This window comes from Oryza brachyantha, chromosome 4 (assembly GCF_000231095.2).
Source record: "Oryza brachyantha chromosome 4, ObraRS2, whole genome shotgun sequence".
Taxonomy (NCBI): Eukaryota; Viridiplantae; Streptophyta; class Magnoliopsida; order Poales; family Poaceae; genus Oryza; species Oryza brachyantha.
Window position 1 is genome coordinate 473,589 of NC_023166.2, and position 23,541 is coordinate 497,129.

The 23,541-nt window shown below is 36.1% G+C and overlaps 2 protein-coding genes across 5 annotated transcripts; one reads left to right on the forward strand and one right to left on the reverse strand.

The window, feature by feature from the left end:
• The first annotated feature begins 860 nt into the window (after positions 1-860).
• On the forward strand, positions 861-7,969 carry LOC102717612 ((-)-germacrene D synthase-like). 2 transcript variants are annotated; one of them, XM_015836342.2, is made up of 8 exons: positions 861-918; positions 1,696-1,802; positions 3,533-3,812; positions 3,925-4,303; positions 4,703-4,924; positions 5,553-5,682; positions 6,932-7,183; positions 7,391-7,969. In XM_015836342.2, exons 2-8 carry the CDS (start codon positions 1,704-1,706, stop codon positions 7,679-7,681), a joined length of 1,653 nt encoding a protein of 550 aa, XP_015691828.2. In that variant the 5' UTR covers positions 861-918; positions 1,696-1,703; the 3' UTR covers positions 7,682-7,969. The 2 variants fall into 2 exon arrangements, with proteins under 2 accessions (XP_015691828.2, XP_015691829.2); XM_015836343.2 differs by having other exon boundaries at positions 3,536-3,812.
• Positions 7,970-10,485: 2,516 nt separating this feature from the next.
• On the reverse strand, positions 10,486-21,411 carry LOC102717892 (probable L-type lectin-domain containing receptor kinase S.5). 3 transcript variants are annotated; one of them, XM_015836332.2, is made up of 4 exons: positions 21,356-21,411; positions 21,161-21,222; positions 15,777-17,105; positions 10,486-11,519 (listed from the first exon to the last, which is right to left on the reverse strand). In XM_015836332.2, the coding sequence occupies exons 3-4, from the start codon at positions 17,059-17,061 to the stop codon at positions 10,675-10,677; spliced, it is 2,130 nt and encodes a 709-aa protein (XP_015691818.1). In that variant the 5' UTR covers positions 17,062-17,105; positions 21,161-21,222; positions 21,356-21,411; the 3' UTR covers positions 10,486-10,674. The 3 variants fall into 3 exon arrangements, with proteins under 3 accessions (XP_015691818.1, XP_015691817.1, XP_006653101.1); XM_015836331.2 differs by having other exon boundaries at positions 21,336-21,384; XM_006653038.3 differs by having other exon boundaries at positions 15,777-17,109; positions 21,161-21,381.
• Positions 21,412-23,541: the final 2,130 nt, after the last annotated feature.

Below are 23,541 nucleotides of genomic sequence, written 5' to 3' on the forward strand. Positions count from 1 at the left end.
TTGATGAATCTGGAACTGGTTTGACCCTGTCAACGTGGTGTAACGTTGGCAGTGGTTCGGGTCTGTTGCAACGTAGTTTAACGTTGGACAGAGGGTTGACCCTGTTGCAGTGTGGTGCAACGCTGAACAGTGGTTTGGGCCTGTTGCAGCGTGGTGTAATGTTGGACAGTGGATGATTATTTTAAATATTTACTTTACTTTTATTTCAGTCTATTTTATCTACAGTTTTGCTTACTGTTGCTTTTATGCAAGTTAACCTTAGTCTATCCTTGTTACTCAATTGCATTCGTTATTCTTCCTCTCTTGGGTGTTACTGGTTGAGTACGGTGGTTTGTACTCAGTCTTACTTAATTTTTCCTCACCAGAACAAGTGCCAGAGTTTCAATCAGAAGGTTGTTCCCAAGGTTGAAGTGAGGTTCAGTCCGCCGTCGAGAATAACTGTGGTGTGGAGCCGTCATCGCCAGCTGAGCTGAAGATTAGTTGGTTTAGCTTGTTTTCTTTTCCCGCTACATTTCGATAGATAATTATTTTTATTTGTTTTTAAGTCGTGGAACTGTGTATTAATTTGTCATAGTGTGTACTCGGACTGATTCCTGAACCGAGATTTAATATATGCTATTGTTAAGAAATTTGGTGTAAATTTCTGGGCGTGATACATCACCACTCTTTTAGGCATTAAAAAGGAATATTTTGAGGGAAAAATAAATTAATAACTCATATGTACTGTAACCAATAATCGTCCGACAGACATAGGTCTCGAGTCCTGGAACATATCGATGGTACAGCTTGGCAGCGCATTATAATTGAGTCCTGGAGATTGCTCTCTGTGCCTATTTAAAGTCAGCAGTTCTTTGTACAAATCATTCCTATCATCTCATCTCATAGCTCAAAAGTACTCCTCCCTGCCAGTCACACAAGGTTTACCTCAACATCTCTCTCTTCTAAATGTTAGTAAATTACTATGTGATTAGTTATTTCTTGATTCCTCATCATTCAAAAATATATATCTGAACTATTGTTTTGGTAATAGAATAACTTTTTAATACTGCCTATGATTGTTTTTATTTGATGTAATTGACTTTTATATCTATGTTTCATCATTCGCCTTATTCAAAATATTTACATAATTATAAATTTTTTGTTGTTATTTATTTTATAATTGATTATATTTTAAGCGTAGTGGAGTATCCATAATTTTTATTTGGGTGGTCCAAATTACATATTTTTTCAATTACCACGAATATAATATACAATACATATAATAAAAATGTAAAATTGATAAAAATGCATTTTGTATATGCTAATAAATAATATTTTACTCATATATATATATATATATATAACTAATATTTTTTGGATGGTCCTCGGACCACAGTCTAGTTCTGCCGATGTTTAAGCATGACTAATAATTTTGCATATTTACACAAACATAGATTTAAACTTTAATGACGTCAAATAAAAATCCAAAGGGAGTACAATTATATATAGGTGCTGGTGTTATTTTATAATATGTTTATATATAGAACCCTATTTCAGTAGAGTGAAATTTTAGTGTTAGAATGTTAATTTAGCTGGTTTTATTATTTTAAAGGTTACGTGCAAATCTGATATGTAGTCTAGCTAACATATAACTAAAACATTGACTGTTGTGTATAATGAAATTTGTTCTTTTCTTTTCTTTTTCTGAAAAAAAAGCGGATAGTATGGAACATGAGCACCATCAACGACGGATTGTGCGCCCGGAGGAGAGCAAATGGACTGAATACTTTATAGACACGCCCTCCTTGTCTTGTTCATGTCAGGTACTCCCTCCCTCTCATATTGTACACAGTTTTTTTTTTTAGGAATCCGTTTAAACGTCTGAATAAAAAAACAGAGCAATAGAAAAATACATGATTTTGACACAAATACAAATATAAAATAAAGAAAATAAACATATGACCGTCGTTTGGATGGAGTACATGAAAAATATATGATTTGGACGAGAGAAATAGACCCAAAGGAAATTTTCTAACACAGTGGAGCACTTTCTAACCTTCCTTTAGAATCCATGTAGGATTGTTTATTTCATGGCAATTTCAAAGGATAGGTTTCGATCCCCTGTTTCAAAGGCTTTACCACGAATTTTTCTGATCAGATTGAAATACTCCGAGTTTTCTATATTTTTTCTACAAATCAAAGGGGCCTGAGACTTTGCCTAGGTCTGTATAAAAAATAAATACCAAATAAATATAGTATCAAACTATATTAGAAGGTGGATTTTAATAAAACTTAGTTAACATGTATTCTACAAACTTAGATAAGTTTGAGAAATTTAACCGAGAACAAAAGTAAAGGACCTTTTTGAAATAAAGGGAAACATAGGAATTCAAGAGTATTTGTATCCTATAGGAAATAGTATATCATACAAAGTCCTTTAAAAATTGATTTATTCCTCCAATTTCACTAAAATTCCAATGGAATGGATTATCATAGAATAATTATGGAAGAAAATGAGCATAAGGTTTCACCTTATATTTTATCATTCCTATGTTTTAGAGTTACTGTGTTATTCCTGTATGCCCATCAAATGATAGTTTTAAATATCTTGTATGCTTTGAGATCCCTAGGAATCCAATAAGTATGATATTTCATTTCTAAATTTTTTCTATTCACGAATAAAATATCATGCTTATTGGATTTCTAAGTTTTAGAGCATATCACCACGGGACTCCTCATTTCTAACAGGCGCTAACCCATATATGAGACAAGGGTAAGCCTTGTCGATCATAGATGTGTTATCAGTGACGACATACCTTATTAATTTGCTACGGATGAACACCTGACAGAGATGAGTGATTAATGTTGGGTTGTAACTCATTTCTAATGGGTCGTAAGTTACTACCCATCACAAATGTACTCGTCATAGATGAGTCATCAATGATGGGTGGTAAGTTATTTCTGGTGGGTTCTAACTTATGACCTATTATATATATTATATATATAGATAACTGATCTCTAACAGATCGTAACTTTATGTCCCTTTACTAATGACTTATGATCATTTAATTCAAAATGCACCAGATATTTTAAAAATTATTTTTAATGTTTTAGTATGTCAACAAACTAAATGCATTTGTGCTCGATCCCTCCGTTTCGTATTGTAAAGTTTTTAGTATTGTCTAGATTTATTTATTAATCAAAGTACATGGTTTGTGTATAGCATGATGTATTAGCATCCATATTAATCTAATTAAGGTTAGAAAGTCTTATATTGTGAGGAATCGAACGGAGTACAATGTAAAACAATTAAAAAGATTAATTTACAATTTGTCCGTAGGATACAGCAGTTAAATGTAAATAGGCTGGGTGGTTCCTCTTCTCTGTCAACTAATGTGGAATTCTAATTAATGTATGACTTCTTAGCTTTTTTTTTATCTAATTAGTGTTGACGCACAAAGACTTTTAGAAGTGCCTCCGTTAGTAAAAACTAGATGTTAATTAATAATTAGTGTTTGGTATCCGTAACAATTGTGCTAGCTGTGCATATTAGCAGCTAGAGGAATCAATGAAGGAGAAGCGAGAAAAGCTTGTGAAGAAGGTTGGTTGCATGATCGAAGGATATACATCAAGCAAGAATAATCTGCCAGAAGGAATGAAGATGGTGGATGCCATAGAGCGCCTCGGCGTCGGTTACCATTTCCAGGAGGAGATCAGCAGGTTCATGGCCGTTCTCAACGCCACACCTGCACCTGCTACGGAGAACGTCGACATGGCCATGGCCGCCCTCCGGTTCAGGCTGCTCAGGCAACACCAACACAATGCTTCATGTGGTATACACACACACAGATGCAAATATTCGAACTTGATCGAAGCTATTGCAGAATGATCATGTGCATGCTGCTGTTCAGACTAATTAATTAAGGAATCGGTCGATCGATGCAGATATTTTTGAGAGTTTCGTCGACAGCAATGGAGACTTCAAGGAGACCCTGAGACGTGACGTTGATGCTCTTCTCAACCTGTATGAGGCAGCCCATCTTGGCTACTGCGAGGAGGACTTGCTCAAAAGCGCCGTCGTTTTCACCACCGGCTGCCTCACAGCCATGGCAGGAACCGGCCAACTGCCCCGGCACACCGTCGAGAAGGTAGATCACGCACTGACCTCGCCGACGATGAGGAGGATGAAGAGGCTGGAGGCCAAGCTCTACATCTCCATCTATGAGAACGATGAGGACAGCAACCATGACATACTGGAGCTTGCTAAGCTGGACTTTCACATCTTGCAGCAGATGCACCGAGATGAGGCCAGGAGTTTCTCACTGTGAGTAAAACTAGGAATGCAACACAAAATTAATACTTCAAATTAAAACATGGCACCATTTAAGTATTTGTCAATTCCCAGCACACCCCACAAATTTCATATGATTCCTTCTGCGTCCTGAAATTAATTTGCTTTATCCTGCTGTGTACCCCTGAGTTTTTTATTTGGATCATTTGTATGCTCATTCCGTTATCGGTACTACTAGTTTTTTTTTAAATGAGCTTATTGTTTTGGCATATTAAAAATAATTTTGATTCGCAATTTCCTTGTTGAAACTAACGTATGCATTTAATCAAACATTTTTAATTTATTCTCAAAATATACCATGGTACTTGTACATACATTTTCAAGAAGCATGGAAATATATACTCTGTAAAATATGTTATTACAAACTGGAAGGTGGTACAAGGAGCTTAACGCTGGGAGCACACTGGGTCCATACATACGTGTGAGGCCAGTGGAGTGCTACTTCTGGGCGCTTTGTGTGTTCTATGAACCACGTTATGCCAACGCACGGATGATGTTTGCAAAACTTATCAAGATATTTTCCTTCTTCGATGATACATTTGATTCCTACGGCACCTTGGAAGAGCTTCACCTGTTTAACCAAGCAGTCCAAAGGTAATTTAATACAAATTAATTTCGTCCAGGTGTGTTTACATATATATTTTAGACAAAATCATTATAAAAACAGATTCAACTATAGATAGCCTCAATTATTGGAATCCACAATAATTTAATACTCTTTAAGGTTTTCTATTTTACGTCGTTGACTTTTGGATCTAACTTTCACCATTCGTCTTATTCAAAACTTTTGTGCAAATATATAAAATTATAAGTCATTCTCAAAATTCCTTTAGTAATAAATCAAATAATATAAAAATAAATAATATTTATATAAATTTTTAAATATAGACTTAGGCCGTGTTCGGCTGGGAGGAGGGAGTAGGTTAGTTATCTGGTGCGGAAAACATAGTAATAGATTAATACATGATTAATTAATTATTAATTATTTAAAAAATACAAAATAGATTAATATGTTTTTTAAACAACTTTTCTATAGAAAATTTTTATAAAATATACACCGTTTAGCAGTTTGGAAAGCGTGCCCACGGAAAACGAGGAGAGTTAAATATCCTGTACATGTTGCTGAATGCAGCCTTAATAGTCAACGACGACGTCGTATAAAAGAAAACGAAGAGAGTACTCTTAACATGTTTTTTTTTCCGTTAAACGACTCTATATACAGATGGGATGAAGATGGAGCAAAACAAATTGGTGGTTGCTTCGGATATGTGATGTCCCTTCTTTCCAAGACACTCGACGAATTTGTGGCTGAAGGTGCTTCACCGTTGGGTATTGACTGTACCAAGAAGAGCGTAAGTGATGAATATTTTTTTCTTATATATGAAAAGCCTATTTTTTTTGCATTAAACTATTTTGCTGATGCAAGTATGCATTAGTTCAAGAGTATTATAAGAGATAAATTATGAAATACATCTAATTTGGGAAAATATCACATCATCTATACTAGTATGATAGTGTCCCCTAATGATATTATTTTTCTCCCTTCATAAGGCTTATATTTTCACCTGAAAGTTTCTTAAATATGGTATTACTGCAAACTACTGATTGAACATTCTAGAATGGTTGTGTAGTTTAGCCTATGTCAATTGAGCTCTTTATAATTCTTGAAATAGTGCGTTGAGATACCATATATAAAACTTGGTATATATATTCAGTTACTATATTCCTCGAGAGTTACAATATTCCTCAACGTACCAAAATATTATATAACAAATCTGATACTTCAAAGTACTTTCTCCAGCACTATATGATTTCTCATGTTTCTTCTATTGGTCTACAACTTTAATATTTAGAAAACTAGTTGTATCAATTAAGATAAAAAAAAGAACAGAAGTGTAAATACTTGGTAGTAGACAGGCCTCACTTCCGGGGTAAAAATATACCAAGCAATATCCTAAAGAGTTAACTGTCTGCCTAAGTATATAAATATAATATCTAGTTACTTAATCATGTCTAGAACCACTAAAGCCCCGTTCGTTTGCCCCCTCTTATTTCCAGATTCCCTTGTTTTTCGCACGCATATATCCTAAACTACTAAATGATGTGTTTTTTACGAAAATTTTTATATGAAAGTTGTTTTAAAAATTCAAATTAATCTATTTTCCTAATTTTATTATATTTAATAATTAATTAATTATATACTAATCTATTAACGTATTTTACGCGCCGACTAATAAGCCCAGCTGCCGAACGCAGCCTAAACATGTAGGAATTGGTCAATGTATTGAAGGATATCATTAAGACTGCTAATTAGTTCCTCTCTCTACATATATATATACATGGAAAATAGAGGCAATAATTGCTAGGCGCCAAAAACTTAGAATACGGATGATCAGTCTTTCCTAGCTAATTTCCGTTTCATTAGAGCCATTCTACTTAAACTAAATAAAAAAAAAGGAAGCCTTAACCTTTAGAATTTTATACTGATGGCTGACGCAAAAGGTGGGTTGCATTATTTATACCTAATTTGCAGTGATCACCAGCTCTTTGGATGTAAATTATGCAGTTAATAACATTAATTGTTCCAAAAATAAAATGTAGATCAAGGAGGTGAGCAGATGCATGTTGCAAGAGGTGATCTGGAGAGAAGAGGGACAAGCGCCGCTGTTACATGACCATCTCAAGTTCTCTACAGTTAGCACGTTTTACTGGGCATTGGCCTGCATATCTTTTGTAGATCCAATGGATGCAAACGATGATGTCGGCGTTTTTGGTTGGACAATGTCGTCACCAAAAATTATAGAAAACTCAGCGACGATGGCACGCCTAATGGATGACATTTCGGGGCATGAGGTCAATGATCGATGATACATTAATTTAACTTGTTTAATTTAAGAGCATTTTTCCTACCATTGAGAAACTACCGTGAGATATCCCTGTACCAAATTTAATTTTACATAGAAAACACTGATATCTCATGTTACCTTCTCAACGATAGAAAAATGCTCTTAATTAGTTTAAACACTGCTCCAAGTTCAACAAGACTTTTTTATTTTGCAGACCGAGAAAGACAGAAGTGGCATCCCTGATACAGTAGAATGCTACATGAAAGAGCATGGTGTGAGAGTCCAGGTGGCCAAGAAGGCGCTGTGGTGTCTTGTGGAGGAGCAGTGGAGGAGCATGAACCATGAGTTTGTGAGCAACACCGTCATCCCAGTCGCACTGCTGCAGCGTGTGATAAACCTTGCAAGGCTCATGGAAACCACGTACAAGACGGGCCATGGCTACACAGTCTGCTCTGGAATTACAGAACCCATTTCCAACGTCCTGGATACCTGCGTCTTCCATTAATTATCTACTATTAATTAAGACGTACGTAGTACATGCACGTATGTATGTATGTATGTATGTACGGGAGCTTAATTAATTTGTTGCATGTTTCGTGTGTGTGTGTTACAGTAATTTGTCGTCCAGCACTTAAGCAATAATAATAAGAAAAACCAGAAAAGCTGTGCAGTTGTGGCAGCACAAAAAAATTGCGTGTTGTCACATTCAGTAGGATAAAGAAAATATCGCTTCATCGTTCGCAATATATTTCACGCAAGTCTCTGTAATAAATAATATATATCTCATGCAAGTCTCTGCAAAAAATAATGGATTTTGTGACGATCCTCGTTTATATCATCGTTCACATCAACACCATCATCATTCACAATTTATAATCAAATCTAGGTCTATTTAATAAGAGATATTGTGTAAATAAAGTTATAAAACTAAATTACCCTTGTTCACCCCACGAATAATTTAGGATCTGTTTTAATTCAAATAAATAAATTAACTCAAATAAATATAGTATGTTTTAGTTTTAAGTTAAACTTGGTCGCTTAATATAATAGAGCACTTAGCAACTGACTATAGCATCCGACCTGGGAGACACACATGTATAACGATTTAATTTAACACCGCGCAAATTTGTAACACTCTATCCATAGCTACACTAAGAACATTTAACTATCCCACTTCACGATGTGGTACAAGAGTTTCCCCCTAATTCCATTTACCATACGACAAGGAGATGACTGGCTTGGATACGAACAAAGGTGCATGCATGGACCACCTGCGATATTCACTCTTCGAAGGTGACCCTCATAAGTTCGCCGCCAACGATAATCAATATTCGCAGACGGCCCTTTAGACATCAACCAACCAACTGAGATAGTATTGTCTAGCAAAAAAAATAAGTATTTACTCTATTTTAATGTTTTGTCAAATATGAACATACTCATAGATATATCAAAGAAAGAAATTCCAACGTATAATTAAACTTAGGAACATGGACAACATATTTATCTCTTTTTCTCTCTCAAAGTATGTGTCTTGGGCTCCATAAGAAATGTTTTGACTTCCAACATATACGATGGATGAAATCTCGGTATATCATACATCCATGCAATATCAATCTGTCAGACAATATATGCATTTGGTTAATATTAGAATCTCATGCAAAAACGATGTGGTTCATGTGAAAATATGTTTGCTGGTGCAAAAATGGTTGGTTTAATTTGATACATTTTTTTTGTAATGTGAGGTGCCATCATATTACTGACTTGAAAACATGCTAATAACGATATGGTTTGTGCGAAAAAAATACACTTTTTCGTGCAAAATGGTGTGTTTTGTGCGAAAACGATATGGTTTGTGTGAAAGGATGTGGTTCGTGTAAAAATAGTATGGTTCGTGCGAAACGTTGTGGTTCGTGCAGATATGATACGGTTTGTGCGAAAAAATATGGTTCGTGGTAAAAAAGTAAAAAAATTGTGGTTTGTGTAAATGAATATGTTTATTGGTGCGAAACAGGGTGGTCCGTGCGAAAATGATATGGTTCCTGCGAAACTATTTGGTTCATGTAAAACGACGTGGTTTGTGTGACAATGATGTGGCTCATAGGAAATAGTACGTTTCTTCGTGCGAAAACAGTGTTTTTCATCAAAATGGTTGGTTTCGTTTGATACGGTTTTTTAATTTGAGGTGCCATCAAATTAATGACTTGAAAACGTAGTAATAACGGTTCATCACTATACATATAATAAATTATACTCATTAAACTAATTTAACAATGATAACATATCACAAAACATCACATAGCCTCCACCATAATACACAACTATTTTTTCTGAATCAGACAGACAGAATTAAAAAACAAAGTTGCCATGGAGGAGGATACATGTATATAATTAACCTTGTGTATCAATTTAAACCAAAGAATATATTCAACTCAAAGCCTTCCATCCTATATGCTGCTATTTTTTGGAGAAATAAACTTTGCATAAAAATAACATGGGTTGGCCTAGGGTAAGCAGTTCAAGTGACTATGCACTAATCGTGTGCGGTCACTTAAGACGACCATCTCTGGTGAGTGCTACTTTATCGCAGGCGGTCCTGTTAAGTGCCCCATCTGCGATAACCTCGACAGGTGGGCCTATAATCCTAGCACAGTCCATCTCAAACGGTGTCTGATACGGTTCACATGATATATTAAGGGGGTCTAGGATGTAGTAGTGCCATGACCTTCTTGAAGTGTTCTCCTAAGCTGCCATGTCACTATTGGACCATATAAGCTAAGAGATGAAGTTCCTCACATTTTAGATTCAGGTTCGGGTCTCCTGCTAGCGCACGCCACTTTAAATAGACTTTGCCACTAGTTCAGAAGACTTCTCCGGACCATAAGTACTTGTTGGAAATCATATATATTCTACTTTTAAATGGTTTTGGTTTCATATTAAAATTCATCATGAGCTATCTGAATCACCAAAACAAGACATGTATATTATCCGGTCCTAATTTATTTTTTTGTCTTGGCCCTTGTAATTGTCCCATGGGCTAAGCCTAGGGTACGGATACACCCTGAGTTAACAATAGAACATCCCTTGTCATATTTATTTATGAGTCATTATTTTTTAGATTTGTGTCCTGCATAGACTAGTCTGCCGCTTTGCAGTTTTTTCGTTAATAAATCAGTTTGTAAACCCCAAATTCGTAGGTTAGTCATTCATCTGCAACTTAGATCATATCGTGGCATTCTTGTATATGTGAATTTCTTGTGTTGTTTCCAAGAGCAAAGCATATGAACGATAAGACTCGGTGTTTAACATCCCTAAGTAAGACAGAGCCATCTTTTTATCAATTATTTTAGAAGAAAGTATACATAAGTTCATAGCGGTTGCTAGCCGCGTAATCGCGCAGCTGGCAACGTTGCTTGTTTTCCTCTGCAAAGCAAAAATAATTACACATCTACAGCAGCTACAGAGCAGGACTGAGCTGTAGTCTCTTCTCCATTGCGCTGGCTAATTAAAGCGCCCATACCTTGCCCTCCTGGCGATGTCTGACGCAAGGGATTCGCTGCTCGACGTCTCCTCCCATCCATTCAGGCTTAGGCTCGCATCGAGATCGCTCGCCGTTGAGTTGACGTCATCGGAGTTCCCGTCTTCCGGCGGCCACACGAACGCTGGCTTGACTAGCGGCACGTCCGGCGGCGGCGCCGATCTGGCGACCACCTGCACCACCTCCGTCATGCTCGGCCGGTCCGACGGGTTAGGGTTGCTGCAAGCCAGCCCAAGCAGCAGCAGCCTGGTGGCATCATCCGCGTCAAACTCCTCCGTGGAGACAACGCCATTGTCGACGGCGTCGAGGAGCGCCCCGTCCCGGTGAAGCCGCCACACCCAGTCGGCGAGCAGCTGGAAGGTGCCGTGGAGCTTGCAGAGAGCTCGCCTGCCGGTGACGATCTCGAGCAGCAGCACCCCGAACGCGTAGACGTCCGTCTTGCGGGTGGCCTTGTGGCTGACGGAGTACTCCGGCGCGATGAAGCCCCAGGTGCCGGCGACGCCGAGGTCGGTGTAGGAGTTCTTGTCGAGGCCGACGACGCGGGCGAGGCCGAAGTCGCCGAGGCGGGCGCGGAAGGCGGAGTCGAGGAGGATGTTGCTGGCCTTGATGTCGCGGTGGAGCACCATGTGCTCGTGCTCGTGGTGCACGTAGTGGAGCCCCGCCGCCACGTCCATGGCGATGCTGTAGCGCCTTGCCCATGGAAGCACGCGTCCGGGGGGTTTCTCCTTGGGAAACAGTTGCTGATCGAGGCTGCCGTTGGGCATGTACTCGTATATCAGCAGCAGCTCCCCATTCGCGTATGACCAACCTACACAGTATTAATTTTTAACAACATCCTTCGTTAATTAACAAGTAACAACAACGTACTATTAATGTTTAATTATCATGATGCCACCCCAGAATTCAAAACGTTTCGGGATCGACACAATTGAAATTGTTGGAATTTATATCTTTGGGTGAATTTGAATAGATGTTGCACTCAGTGAGCGGAAGTTTTTCTATCAAAATTAACATATTGATGAATAACACGTAGTTAAATATACTCATATTGATTCTGCATGATCGATGGACCTATAATATATAAGTAGAAAAACCCTTACCTCATTGCCTATCCGTTGGAGCGAGAAAGACCCTTTAAAATTCAACACACATAAAGTCTAAAACTTCAATCAATCAACATTTTTTGTAAACTCATTCTAAAACAGAATTATATTTCTATCAATTAAGAATTAAAATGTAAAAAATATATTATTAGACTTGTCATCAAAAAGTAGGTATTTATTATTAGAATTGAAAACTTGTGCATAAAAACCATGTCATTGAAGACGTCCAATAGCAAGGAATTAAAGCATATATTACAAGAAAAAACAATTGTCAAAGTTACACTTTTGAACTCGATGCACAATTATCTAAAAACAGAATTAATTATCTTTGTTAATCACAACAACGAGATAGATTTTATTTATTTTCAAAATAAGTTAATTAATGGTGTGCGAGAATATCAAACATTTATTTCTGCATGCACTACGATTGAAATTGTAAAAGGCTATCTGTGTATTAAAGAAAATGAACAGCACATGTCTATTTTTTTCTTGTTTTCTCTGTTTTATATAAAAGTTAATTAGCATTATGATTATTAATTAGCTCTTAGTCCCTTAGATGAATGAACATCTATGGCATGCTTGTATCTTTCAAAGTCTTGGTTGGATATTAATTTAGTAATAGGATTCAGTAAAACCATCTCCTGTTAGTGCATCATATTTTCATGTATTGTCTTCGGGCTCGTGGCTTGTTCTAGCCTTTGTGAAAGTCTAATGGTATTGATTTTTACATCTTTATAATAAGTGAGCGTAGGTTCTCCGAAATCAAGACCCGATTGTAAAACAAATCCATTATCTAAAAAAGTCTTTCAGTCTTGGCTTATCTTGTCTTTTAGAGGAATATGGACGGGAATAGTTTATTTGGGCTTGAAGAACTGACCAAGATATTTTGACTGATGTATACCCTGTAATTTTTTCTCATCCCCCGAAAATTATCGGTGGTGACGATAGCTAGTAAAATGACAGGATAGCAAAAAAAGTATACAATTAATTAAGTTATATAAATTAACTAATAATAAAAAAGATTTCAATCATATATGTTGAGTGAAAAATACCACAAGGCCCTGATCAGAAAGTGCTTATTTTGGGCTGAAATTTACAGTTTCTACAATAACAATCCACGGACTAAGACCCTGTTTGATCCACGCAACTTTTTTTTAAGTCTATGTCACATCGAATGTTTGGATACTAATTAAAAGTATTAAATATAGACTGTTAATAAAACTCATCTCGTACTCTAGACTATTTCACGAAACGAATCTAATGAGCCTAATTAATCTATGATTAGTGAATGTGATGCTATAGTAAACATTTGCTAATCGTGGATTAATTAGCCTTAAAAAATTTGTCTAATGAAATAACATTTATTTATGTAATTAGTTTTGTTATCAGTTTATATTTAATGCTTCTAATTAACGTTTAAACGTCCGATATGACAAGGGATAAAAAAAGTCCCTATCCAAATACCACCTAAGTACGTAGTACTGGAGGTCAATGTGTATAGTGACATTACAGGCATGTCGTACATTACTTTTCAATTTTATTTAACAATTATATCCGTGGACAACAAGAGAAGTCCATGCCAGCTATTTTTCTTTCCCAATGGACTAGTCATCAACTAATATAATTTAAAACTGGACCAATTTACACATATTTCTATTTCCAGTGGGTTCGTTTTTTCTTTTATTTTCATCTGTTTCCATGAAGAGTTATCCGGAATATTTACGACTTTATGGCCATTTTACATTATACTCTTCTATATTGCGTTAATAAATTGTCTCTTCTTATGTTTAGAGAGGGCTTGACTGTAAGAGATTAATCTGCCTGAAGCCTAGCGTGCAGGTTTTCAATCCATGCATGATAAGATCGATGGCGATGTAAGTGACTACTGACACTGTCAAGAATAGGGATATACTAGTAGTACCATATATATGCATGTATCCTCTATATAATTCTTCTCCACAAATCTAATAAGCATCATGTTAGATACAAATTAATGCTACACTAGAGGAATTAACACCATGCATGCTTGGATCTTAGAGTCTTGTGTGTAAATAAAATGGCTCATCCTTTCATCTAGAGTAGTTGACTGGTTTTATTTCAGATTAGCAGAATTGACTAAGGAATTTGACTGATGTATACCCTGTAAATTTTCTAATCCGATGTATATGATAAGGAAATCACAGAAAAAGGATAGTGGCAAAAAATATTCTAATCCTTGTTTGAACTAAGAAGCATATAAACAGAAACGGTAGTGGCAAAGAATATTCTAGTGTCTGGAAACTACATAAAGAAATTAAAAATCATGAAATTTAATTTAATCATACCCTCTCCAGGTTTGTATGTTTAACGTTATTGACTTTCGAATAAACATTTGATGATTCGTCATAATCAATTTTTTTACAAATATGTAAAAATAAATAATAATTACATAAAATTTTAATAGTACAAATAATCAAACGTATGTATAAAAGTTAACGACGTTCAATATAAAAAATCTATAGGGATTATATGTATGGTAAGTACAACATACTAATGTTTTATTAATAAATTACCTCTGTTCCAAAATGTAAGTATTATGCTTTTAAAATTACTACTTGTAACATGAATTACTTTCTATTTAAAAAATTTTCCATTTTATCTCCACGTGTCCTCTCGTTCTCATTGACTCCTTATTTTATTAGTGGTATCATAGTATTTCCTTTCTTAACTTTAATATCTACTAAACAACATAGACATGTTTATATCATGGAACAGAGATAGTTGAATTCAAAAGCCACATGCGAAATTTGAAAATTCAAAAATAAATTTAATATTGGATTCAGTATCTATTTGTTCCATTGAAATATTAATTATATGTAGTTTTTAACAACAGAAAATAATTTGATAAAATCTGACATCACATTTCAAGTAAACAGTTACCTGTGAGTTGACAAGAGTGAAAAATATTTGAAGACCCTAATGGGCTAATGATTGATATGAAAATTGAGATATCAAAATTAATAACCAGAACGACAGGTAATAAAATTGTGATTCCTTATTGAAATTTTAGAGTTACCACAAAACCTCCATTTTATGATGTGTTCATTTATATAGCTTATCCCCCAAAATATTACTCGGGTTTTGTGCATGCTTGTCGAACAGCTGAACAGTATGTTATTTTTACCAAAAATATCCATATACAAATTTATTATGTTACCTTTCTAAAGTATTTTTTTCAACTCTATAATAGCTAATTTCATCATTTATGTTATTAAATAGCAATCAACAAATCAGATATATTTTTTCATCTGAAAAGTACTTACAATGTACAACGTTGTATACTGACCTATTATAACTTGTAAAATAATACTTTCCATGATTGTAGTACACTACTTGTCAATTTTAACTATAAATGCATCGATGGACAGTCTAATAGTCATCACTGTACATTTCACAGGTAAATGAATCAAGAATTCCCTCAATTTATATATACATATTTTTAATTCCCAGAAGGATCTTTTCTTTTTTTTATGGACATGTTTTCATTCAGGGTTATCCGTAGTACAACTACGACCATTCTCGATTGCTACTCTTCTCACCTTATCTTGAGAGGACTTGAACAGTAACAAGGCTCTTACTGAAAACTACTGACAGTTATTTCCTTTTAATTTTACTGACAAGATACCGGCAGTTTTTTCAACCGATGGAACTACCCCTGACGGAGACGGGCACGCTTGTTAGCTGGCATATTGAAACCGGCCTCTATATAATTCTGCACCACAAAATTACTTCCTAGCTTTGACTAATATAGCTCATGTATGTAACCGACACTAAGCAACAGTGATTTTCCCCGTTGTTTTTGACCGGAACATGAGTGCACAACGTTGAAATTCTGATAAAAACCTTGAATTCTTGATACGACTAGGTATTACGAGTAGGTTGTTGAATGGAGGAAGAAGATGAGATCGATCGATGATGCTTACCAACAAGTGGCACGACGTTCCGGTGGCGTAGCCTGTTGATGATGTCGACCTCGGAGAGGAAGTCGTCGTAGCACCGCTTCTCGTCGCGGGTGAACTTCTTCACGGCCACCTCCACGGACACCGTCGTCTTCCCGTCGACGACCTTGCCGCCGCCGGCTGACGACGATGACGACCGTAGCGTGCCCCTGTACACGGCGCCGAAGCCGCCACTGCCGAGCTTCCTGCCCTCGTCGAAGTTGTTGGTGGCCTTCCTCATGGTGGAGTGCTTGAACTCCCTCGGCGTGCCGGGGAGCCGCCGGAGCGCCTCCGTCAGCACCAGCTCCATTTTCAGCTTCCTGTACTTGGAGTTGAAGTACAGGGCGGCCACTATCACGTTCATGATGGCGGTAATGGCGATCGTGCCAAGAACTGCGGGCAGTATCACCTTCCACTCGATGTCCAGGCCGCCTGAGGAAGCTAGCTTCACTTTCAGGTCCCAGCTCAAGATAGAATAGCGATGGAGCGCCATGGCCGACGATCCTGACGACGCCGAGAACCCAATGAATGCTCTATCAGGAACGTAGCTGCTCAGGTTGAGGGGCCATTCGAGGCAGGTTTTGTCTGGTTTTGGTCGGCCATGAAAATCCATGCATATCGACATGCGGAGTTCGTAGCGCTTGTACTTGTAGTTGATCCACGCCGTGTAGTTGTTCGTCGTCGCGTTCATGTTCAGATCATGCGACAGCGGGACAGCCTGCTCGGGGATGACGATAGTGCTACTGCCATTCTTGATGCTGACGCCGACGCGGTTGCCGTCGATGCTGAAGTTGAACACGACGGCGAAGAAGCGTTCGCCGTCGGAGCTGCGTCCCGGCGGCGACACGCCGTTGATGGTGGGGACGATGACGAACGCAAGGCCACCACCGTCGCTCTTGTTGCTCGCTGCAGCTTCCTCACGCTGGACGCTGATGTCGAAGGCAGTTTCAAAGGAGGACGCGTCTTGCGGCACCCCCAGCGAGTCGGCGCACCGGAGCGTGACGGGAGCTGGCCGGAGCGCGGTGCCGCCGGAGTTGTTGCCGGAGGCCGCGGGCGTGATGAGGCGGAGGATGCCATTACTGACCTCGGCGTCCTGGAGCAGCGCCAAGGTATCCTCGCTACGATTTGGGGGGAAGCTGTATGCGGTGTCGTCGCTGCCGCTGCACGCAGATGATCCAGACGACGACGACGACGCTGCTGCTGCTGCTGCTGCCGCCAGCGAGAAGCAGATGACGAGGTACAGGAGCCTCATCATATTTCGATAACCCATCGCGCCAACGAGAAGCAGATGACGAGGGCTAGGTAGCTAGCTAGCTAGCTTGCAAATACACGTGGAGTACAAATTAATAGTGGTACTTGCATGCAATGCTGACAGGAGTAGGACCGACAGGAAAACCTTAAAAAAACTGAGTGCACATGTACGTACATTCGGTTGCTCCAAATGCAACGGGGAAGTCTTTCTACTCGGTTATTCGTATGGGTAGCGATATTTGCAAGTGAAAAATAATTTCTAAATAAATATCTATATAGGTTTTTTTACCGATCTAAAAGTCAATACTGAAAAATAAATTATAATAAAAAAAATTTTAAAATCAACTTTAAATTTAAGGCTAAAAATTCAAAGTTTGGCTTAAAAGATGTAGATTTAAAAATAAAAGCCAATTGCACAAGTGCCACACTAGGGTTTATTTTATTTCTCAATATGGTTTGGTTTGGTCTAATTGCTACTACTAGCTTACATGAGACTGGTATTCGGATCAGTAGTTCGCTAAAAAACCACCAAACCATACATAAAAGTGGAGTAATTAACAGTACGTGTTTCGTCAACATAGCTTCAATCTTTTTATTTCGAGGAAGCTGGCAGGAACTATCCCAATACTATTAAGTAGAAGAGAAGTACCAACCAGACAACCGTTTTTTTATTACATACCTGGGTCAGTTTCAATGCATGTTTTATAGGGGTGTCATGCACATTAAATAAAGTGTCACATCAGTAAAATTGCTGACTTGTCATCCCCATAAAACTTATCCGGCTCAGTTATCTAGTTTACAGTCTTGATAACTATACCACGAAACTATGCACTGAGACTAGCCTAAGACCCTAATCGAAAACTAGGTCACACCCCTAACCATCAGATAAAGAGGGTACAGGAAATTACAGGCGAAAAGCTTCACTGTTGTAGCCACATACACCATAATTCCGGCATTGGAATATTTTTTTATGTTCCCTTATTATACCTTCGGACGGCAATTAAGGGGTGTTTGGATCCAGGAACTTTTTTTAAGTTCTTGTCATATCAGATATTTAGACGTTAATTAGGAGTATTAAATATAGACTAATAACAAAACTAATTGCATAAATAAAGACTATTTCATTAAACAAAATTTTTAAGCCTGATTAATCCACGATTAGCAAATGTTTACTATAGCATTACATTCGCTAATCATGAACTAATTAGGCTCAATAGATTCGTCTTGTAAAATAGTCTAAAGTATAAGGTGAGTTTTATTAATTGTCTATATTTAATACTTCTAACTAGCATGGTGGTCCATGCAGTTTGCGCGGCTAGCTTTGATATAAAATTCTTTCACATATTTTATTGTGAAAAAATGTGTTACGTAGTAATATAATTTAAATTCCAACCCGATCAAAATTATATGGATGATATTCTAATTAATATAGTGATTCGTATGTGCATAAAACAAACATGATGAATGTTTTATTTTCTCTTAATAATAAAGTAATACAAAGATATAAAAATTTTATGGTATATTTGTTTATCTTCTTCTCTCCATCTCTATCTTCAATATAATAGTAGTTGCTCTCATTATCCCCAATGACACCATTCCAATTATATTAAAATTTGTAATCCAAAATTTCGATTTTTTTTAAACTATATTTACACATTAAATCTTGTTATTAATTTTCTTTATTTTTAATTTTAAAATTGTATTTCCAATCGGATTCTTTTTAACCAAAATTTTAGAGATTTCCAGATTGTATTTATAGATGGACTCTTACCTCAATATAAATTATTATAAATGTTTTAATCCAAAATTTGGATTGGAGTTTCTAAACTATATTTATACATGACTCTTTTATTTTTTTTCTTTTTATTTAATTCCAAAATTTTAATTTCAATCGGATTTTTTTTTTACGATTAATGTGGTATTTTCTGGCCCGTGAGAATGAACATGAAATGTCTTTGGTTCTCATTCATACATACACATATGTATGTGATTTTATTTCTCATTCACACATACGTATGTACATACGTACATGTACATATATATGTATGTGATTTTATTTTTATCTAACAATGAGATACAATTATAAATCCGATTGATGTGATCTTTTCTTTTTTAATATTGCTATTGATCTGGATTCTATAAGCGAACCCGATGTGTCTGGTTGATGTTTTTTCCTTTGTCCGATTGATCTTTTTTCTCTTATTTTTCTTCAATTAATCTCAAAATTTTTAACCCGTGAGAGACAACGTAGACGCTATCAGGATTCTATAATGTGTCTAGTTGATCTTTTTTTCTCTTATTTTTCTTCAATTAATCTTAGAATTTCTAGCTCGTGAGAAACAATGTGGAGGCTCTTTTTCAAGGATAATTATAAGCGAAAAAATGGGGGCTATGTCATTATTAAGCGCACTTAGATCAATTTTTTCTTCTTATAATTTTATTATAAGTGATTTTTTGGAGATAAATGTAGTACGGCATATGATTCAAATTAGGTAGGGAGTAGGGTCATCTATTATTTTTCCAGCCTAATCCAAAGTTTTGTGTAACGAAATATAATACAATCGGCTTACAACGGTACAATGTGTTACTGTATATTACTAAAGAAACTGAGTCGGTAAAAATTGGATAGGTTATTGAGACACCTCTTATTCCTATTGATATTTTCTCTTGAGATGAGATGAGACGTGAGGGGTTGTGTAGCTCTTTCGTATTTATCTCTTATTCCGATTCATATGTTATTAGCTCTTGTCCGATTGATATTTTATTCTTTTCTGAACGATATGCGATCTTTTTCATGTCCGATTGATACATGAAAACAATTTTGGTGGTTTCTTCATGCCTACTGGTCATGCCATGATGAAGATAATCGTGATCTCTTCAAAATGCTGCATCTATCATAAAATTAAGAGTTTTTCTACCATCCTTAAAAAGTACCTCAAGGTATCACATTTTTTATGTAAAAGGGGTGGTACCTTGTGGTACATTGTACCTTAGAGGTACCAAAAATTTGTGCTAAAATTCTTGGTACATTGAGATACTTTTTAAGGATAGTAAAAAGCCTAAAATTAAGTACTTTTATGCACTTGGGGTTTTTTTTCCAACCTATATATCTATTTTATTGTGTGCATGCTTACTACATTGCTAAACAGTATATTTATTGAAAAAATATATGAAAGTTTATTTTAAAATTAGATCAATTCATCTATTATATCTTTATAGCTAATAATTAATTAGTTAGTTGATATGTTTTATGTGGCAGTTACTTAAATAAATAACAAACGCGCAGTCTTTTGAAGGATACATGCCCAACATTGGTTAATTGAATGGTAACGAAATAAATTAGCTATATAGGATTAAATATTTTTAGTTTAATGTATTTCACATGAATACAAAGTACTTACTATATCCGTGGCATTAAATCCAATTGATTCTTTTATGGTTGTTTTTCATCATATTAACGTGGACATCTCCAATTGAAATTTTTGTTTTTTTATTATTTATCCTCAGTGATTTTCTAGCCAATAAAAGTTAATTTCGAAAATATGTTTCCCAAAGAAACGATCAATCTACACGGTCTTGGACTATTTTCTTTTCTGTTTTTCTTTATTTCGATCCTATTAATGTGGATGCAGTTTGTTTTCCATCATATTAACGTCGACATCTCCGGTTGAAATTTTTGTTTTTTATTTATCCTTAGAGATTTTCCAGCACATAAAAGTTAATTTCTAAAATACGTTTCCCAAGGAAAGAATCAATCTACACGGTCTCGGACTGTATTTTTTTTCTTTTTCTTGATTCCGATCCTATTAATGTGGATGTGACTCTTTTTTAATTTTTTCCCCATATTATTTTCAATTAACGTGGGATTTTCTATTTTTCTTATTTTCTCTCGATTAACGTGATATTTTCTAGCCCGTGAGAGCGAATTCATTTTTCTATTACTTTATATATATATATAATAGATAGATTAGTGTCTAAACATTCGATAAGACAATGACTTAAAAAAAATCCCCGGAAACAAACATGGTCTAAGCTCTCCACCATTGCATGTAATCTATATGAAAAGAACGTGAACAATGTAGGGGCAAACCTAGTCACGATAAAATTAAACTCCAAACCTGTACGGCGAAGGCACACTCCATGCATGATTAAAATGTGGCGCAATGATTCTTCTTCAAGACTGCACATTGGTCAGATTGGATTATGAGACCAATTAACCTCCCAATTGTAGTTTATCAACCGTAATTATATTTCTCCGAGTAGCAAAAAATATAGCCACACAAACGCACGCACTAGTTTACCGATGGCACAACCTCTTAACTCATGCCAGCCACGTTCAGTCGCACGACTCAGCCAAACATTAATTTTGATCACTCGCTTATATATCTCACTTCCGGACTTCCCTACATGCAAGATACTTTAATTAAATAATTACCTCCATGCAAAAGCACCTCGATCTAACTAACACATGCATGCTGATCCACACTGCACGCCACAAACTTGGCTGCACCACCTAGTCAGGACTAATCCTTGCACGCATATCATGATTTTTTTTCTCTAATCACACATGCACACGACTAACACACATGCTCACACTACAGATACATGCATGCATGTGATTAATTCCAACAAGGCTTGCTCCATGACTGAATTGTTTGAAATCGGTGATTCGTAACCCAAAATCAACTTCAAATTTAAGATTAAAACTCTAAATTTTGGCTTATAAGTAAAAATATAACCGAAAAGGCACGTGTCCATTTACACGCGCGTGCTTTTGACCCATCATATACTTACCATGTAAACTGTTTACACAGTAAATATTACTCCCTCCGTTTTATAATATAAGATGTTTGACTTTTTTGCTTGTAATATCTAACCATTTGTCTTATTCAAAAAATTGTGAAAATTTCATTTATTTTTCTTGTGACTTACTTTATTATCAAAAAGACTTTAAGCACGACTTGCCATTTTTTTATATTTATACTAAATTTTTGAATAAGATGAATGGTCAAATGTTGCAATGAAAAAAGTCAAACATTTTACATTAGTAATCGATCGGAGGTAGTAATATTCATGTGGATAATTAAATTGCATCTCATCGATCCTCACGTGGAGCTATGATAACCACTAACTCTTTATATACCAAACAGCTTTGTTTATGGTGTGTCGATTACTGAGATGGTAGGTAAATACAAGTAGAAACTCAACTTGTACCTTTAATGTGTGCAAGTAGCAGGGATCTTGGATTTATTACAGCCATACTGTGCAAGTGTGACGATAGTAACATTAATTCTCGGTTTGCTCGGATGAAATTCTCAAGTTGTACGTTATGCTCATCTAGTACACTTTTGTCTTACGGCTTCGATTTTTCTTGTACATGCATGTTCATTGTAATTATATGATAAAATAATCTCTGGATAAAATCAAGATGGTCTTTCTATCTGAAAGGTTGTGAATTGGTGACACAGGATCATATCTATTGCCCATATTAATTTCGTGGAAAAATTGATGGTCGCTGAAAAATTATCTCACATATGAGTTGTTAGCGTAAAATTTTGATACCTTACGATATATAATATTACTAGGAAAGGTATCTCAAGGCATAAAAAATAGAACTCTGGTTTCAGTGCGTACATTAGGCCTGACCCAAGATTTGCTTCAAGTTGGGCCCAAATCATAGCTAGACTAATTTTGTGATGTCAACATATATGCATGATATGTATACTGGCAGTTGCGTTATTTGCATGCAAACGTTTTTCTTGTAGATCATTCGATTGTTTGGAAGCCGTCTGAAATGAGTTGTTAAAGATGCCTTTTTTTTTCTTTTTTTGGAGATCAGGTTCATTCGTTGACCTCGGCTTTTGGAACGAATGTCTGATAAATGTACAAAACAAAACCTTACACAAAGGATGACTATATTTGTAGCAGTAATTTCACTAAGGGGTCAGACAAAGATAAATGATGATCAAGTTTGCGCAAGGATGGAATGTTCCCCATGCTTGAATCTCTCGTGACGTGAGACAATATTTTGAACATGAGCAATTTTACGTTTCTTGAAATAGATACTTTGAGGTACCAAAATTTTAGTGTAAAATTTAGTATCTTCTGATACCTTCTCAAGTACTGTAAAATTACTCCCCAATATTCTACTTCTGATATTGAGACTAATAAGTTAATTATTTTAAAACAATAGTTCATTAAGGTAGCACATCAGTCATAGATATCGCAAAGATTTTGCGCACCGTTAATGGGTGTTTTATATGTGTTGCCCACTGGCTGTGTGTTGAGAGTATATATTTGCACTTTTGAAAAAAAAAACTATTTTTAAAATTTTGTAATTAAAAAATAAACTATTGAAAAACAGATAGATATCACAGAAAGCCCAAAATCAAGTCCACTGTTTACAGGCCTGCAATCTCGTCTTTTGTGGCCACACCTGAGTCACCGGCAAAATAAGTGGTCGATATATACATGAAGTCTATAACTGATCTGTATAAGG

What these genes read in the sequence shown, in the direction of transcription:
- LOC102717892 (XM_015836332.2), bottom strand. Translation starts at nt 17,061, where the DNA reads ATGGGTTATCGAAATATGATGAGGCTCCTGTACCTCGTCATCTGCTTC. An exon ending in GAACGTCGTGCCACTTGTTG is followed by an intron (nt 11,520 to 15,776) that starts GTAAGCATCATC and finishes AATACTGTGTAG; the next exon opens with GTTGGTCATACGCGAATGGG.
- LOC102717612 (XM_015836342.2), top strand. Translation starts at nt 1,704, where the DNA reads ATGGAACATGAGCACCATCAACGACGGATTGTGCGCCCGGAGGAGAGC. An exon ending in TTTAACCAAGCAGTCCAAAG is followed by an intron (nt 4,925 to 5,552) that starts GTAATTTAATAC and finishes CTCTATATACAG; the next exon opens with ATGGGATGAAGATGGAGCAA. An exon ending in TTGACTGTACCAAGAAGAGC is followed by an intron (nt 5,683 to 6,931) that starts GTAAGTGATGAA and finishes AATAAAATGTAG; the next exon opens with ATCAAGGAGGTGAGCAGATG.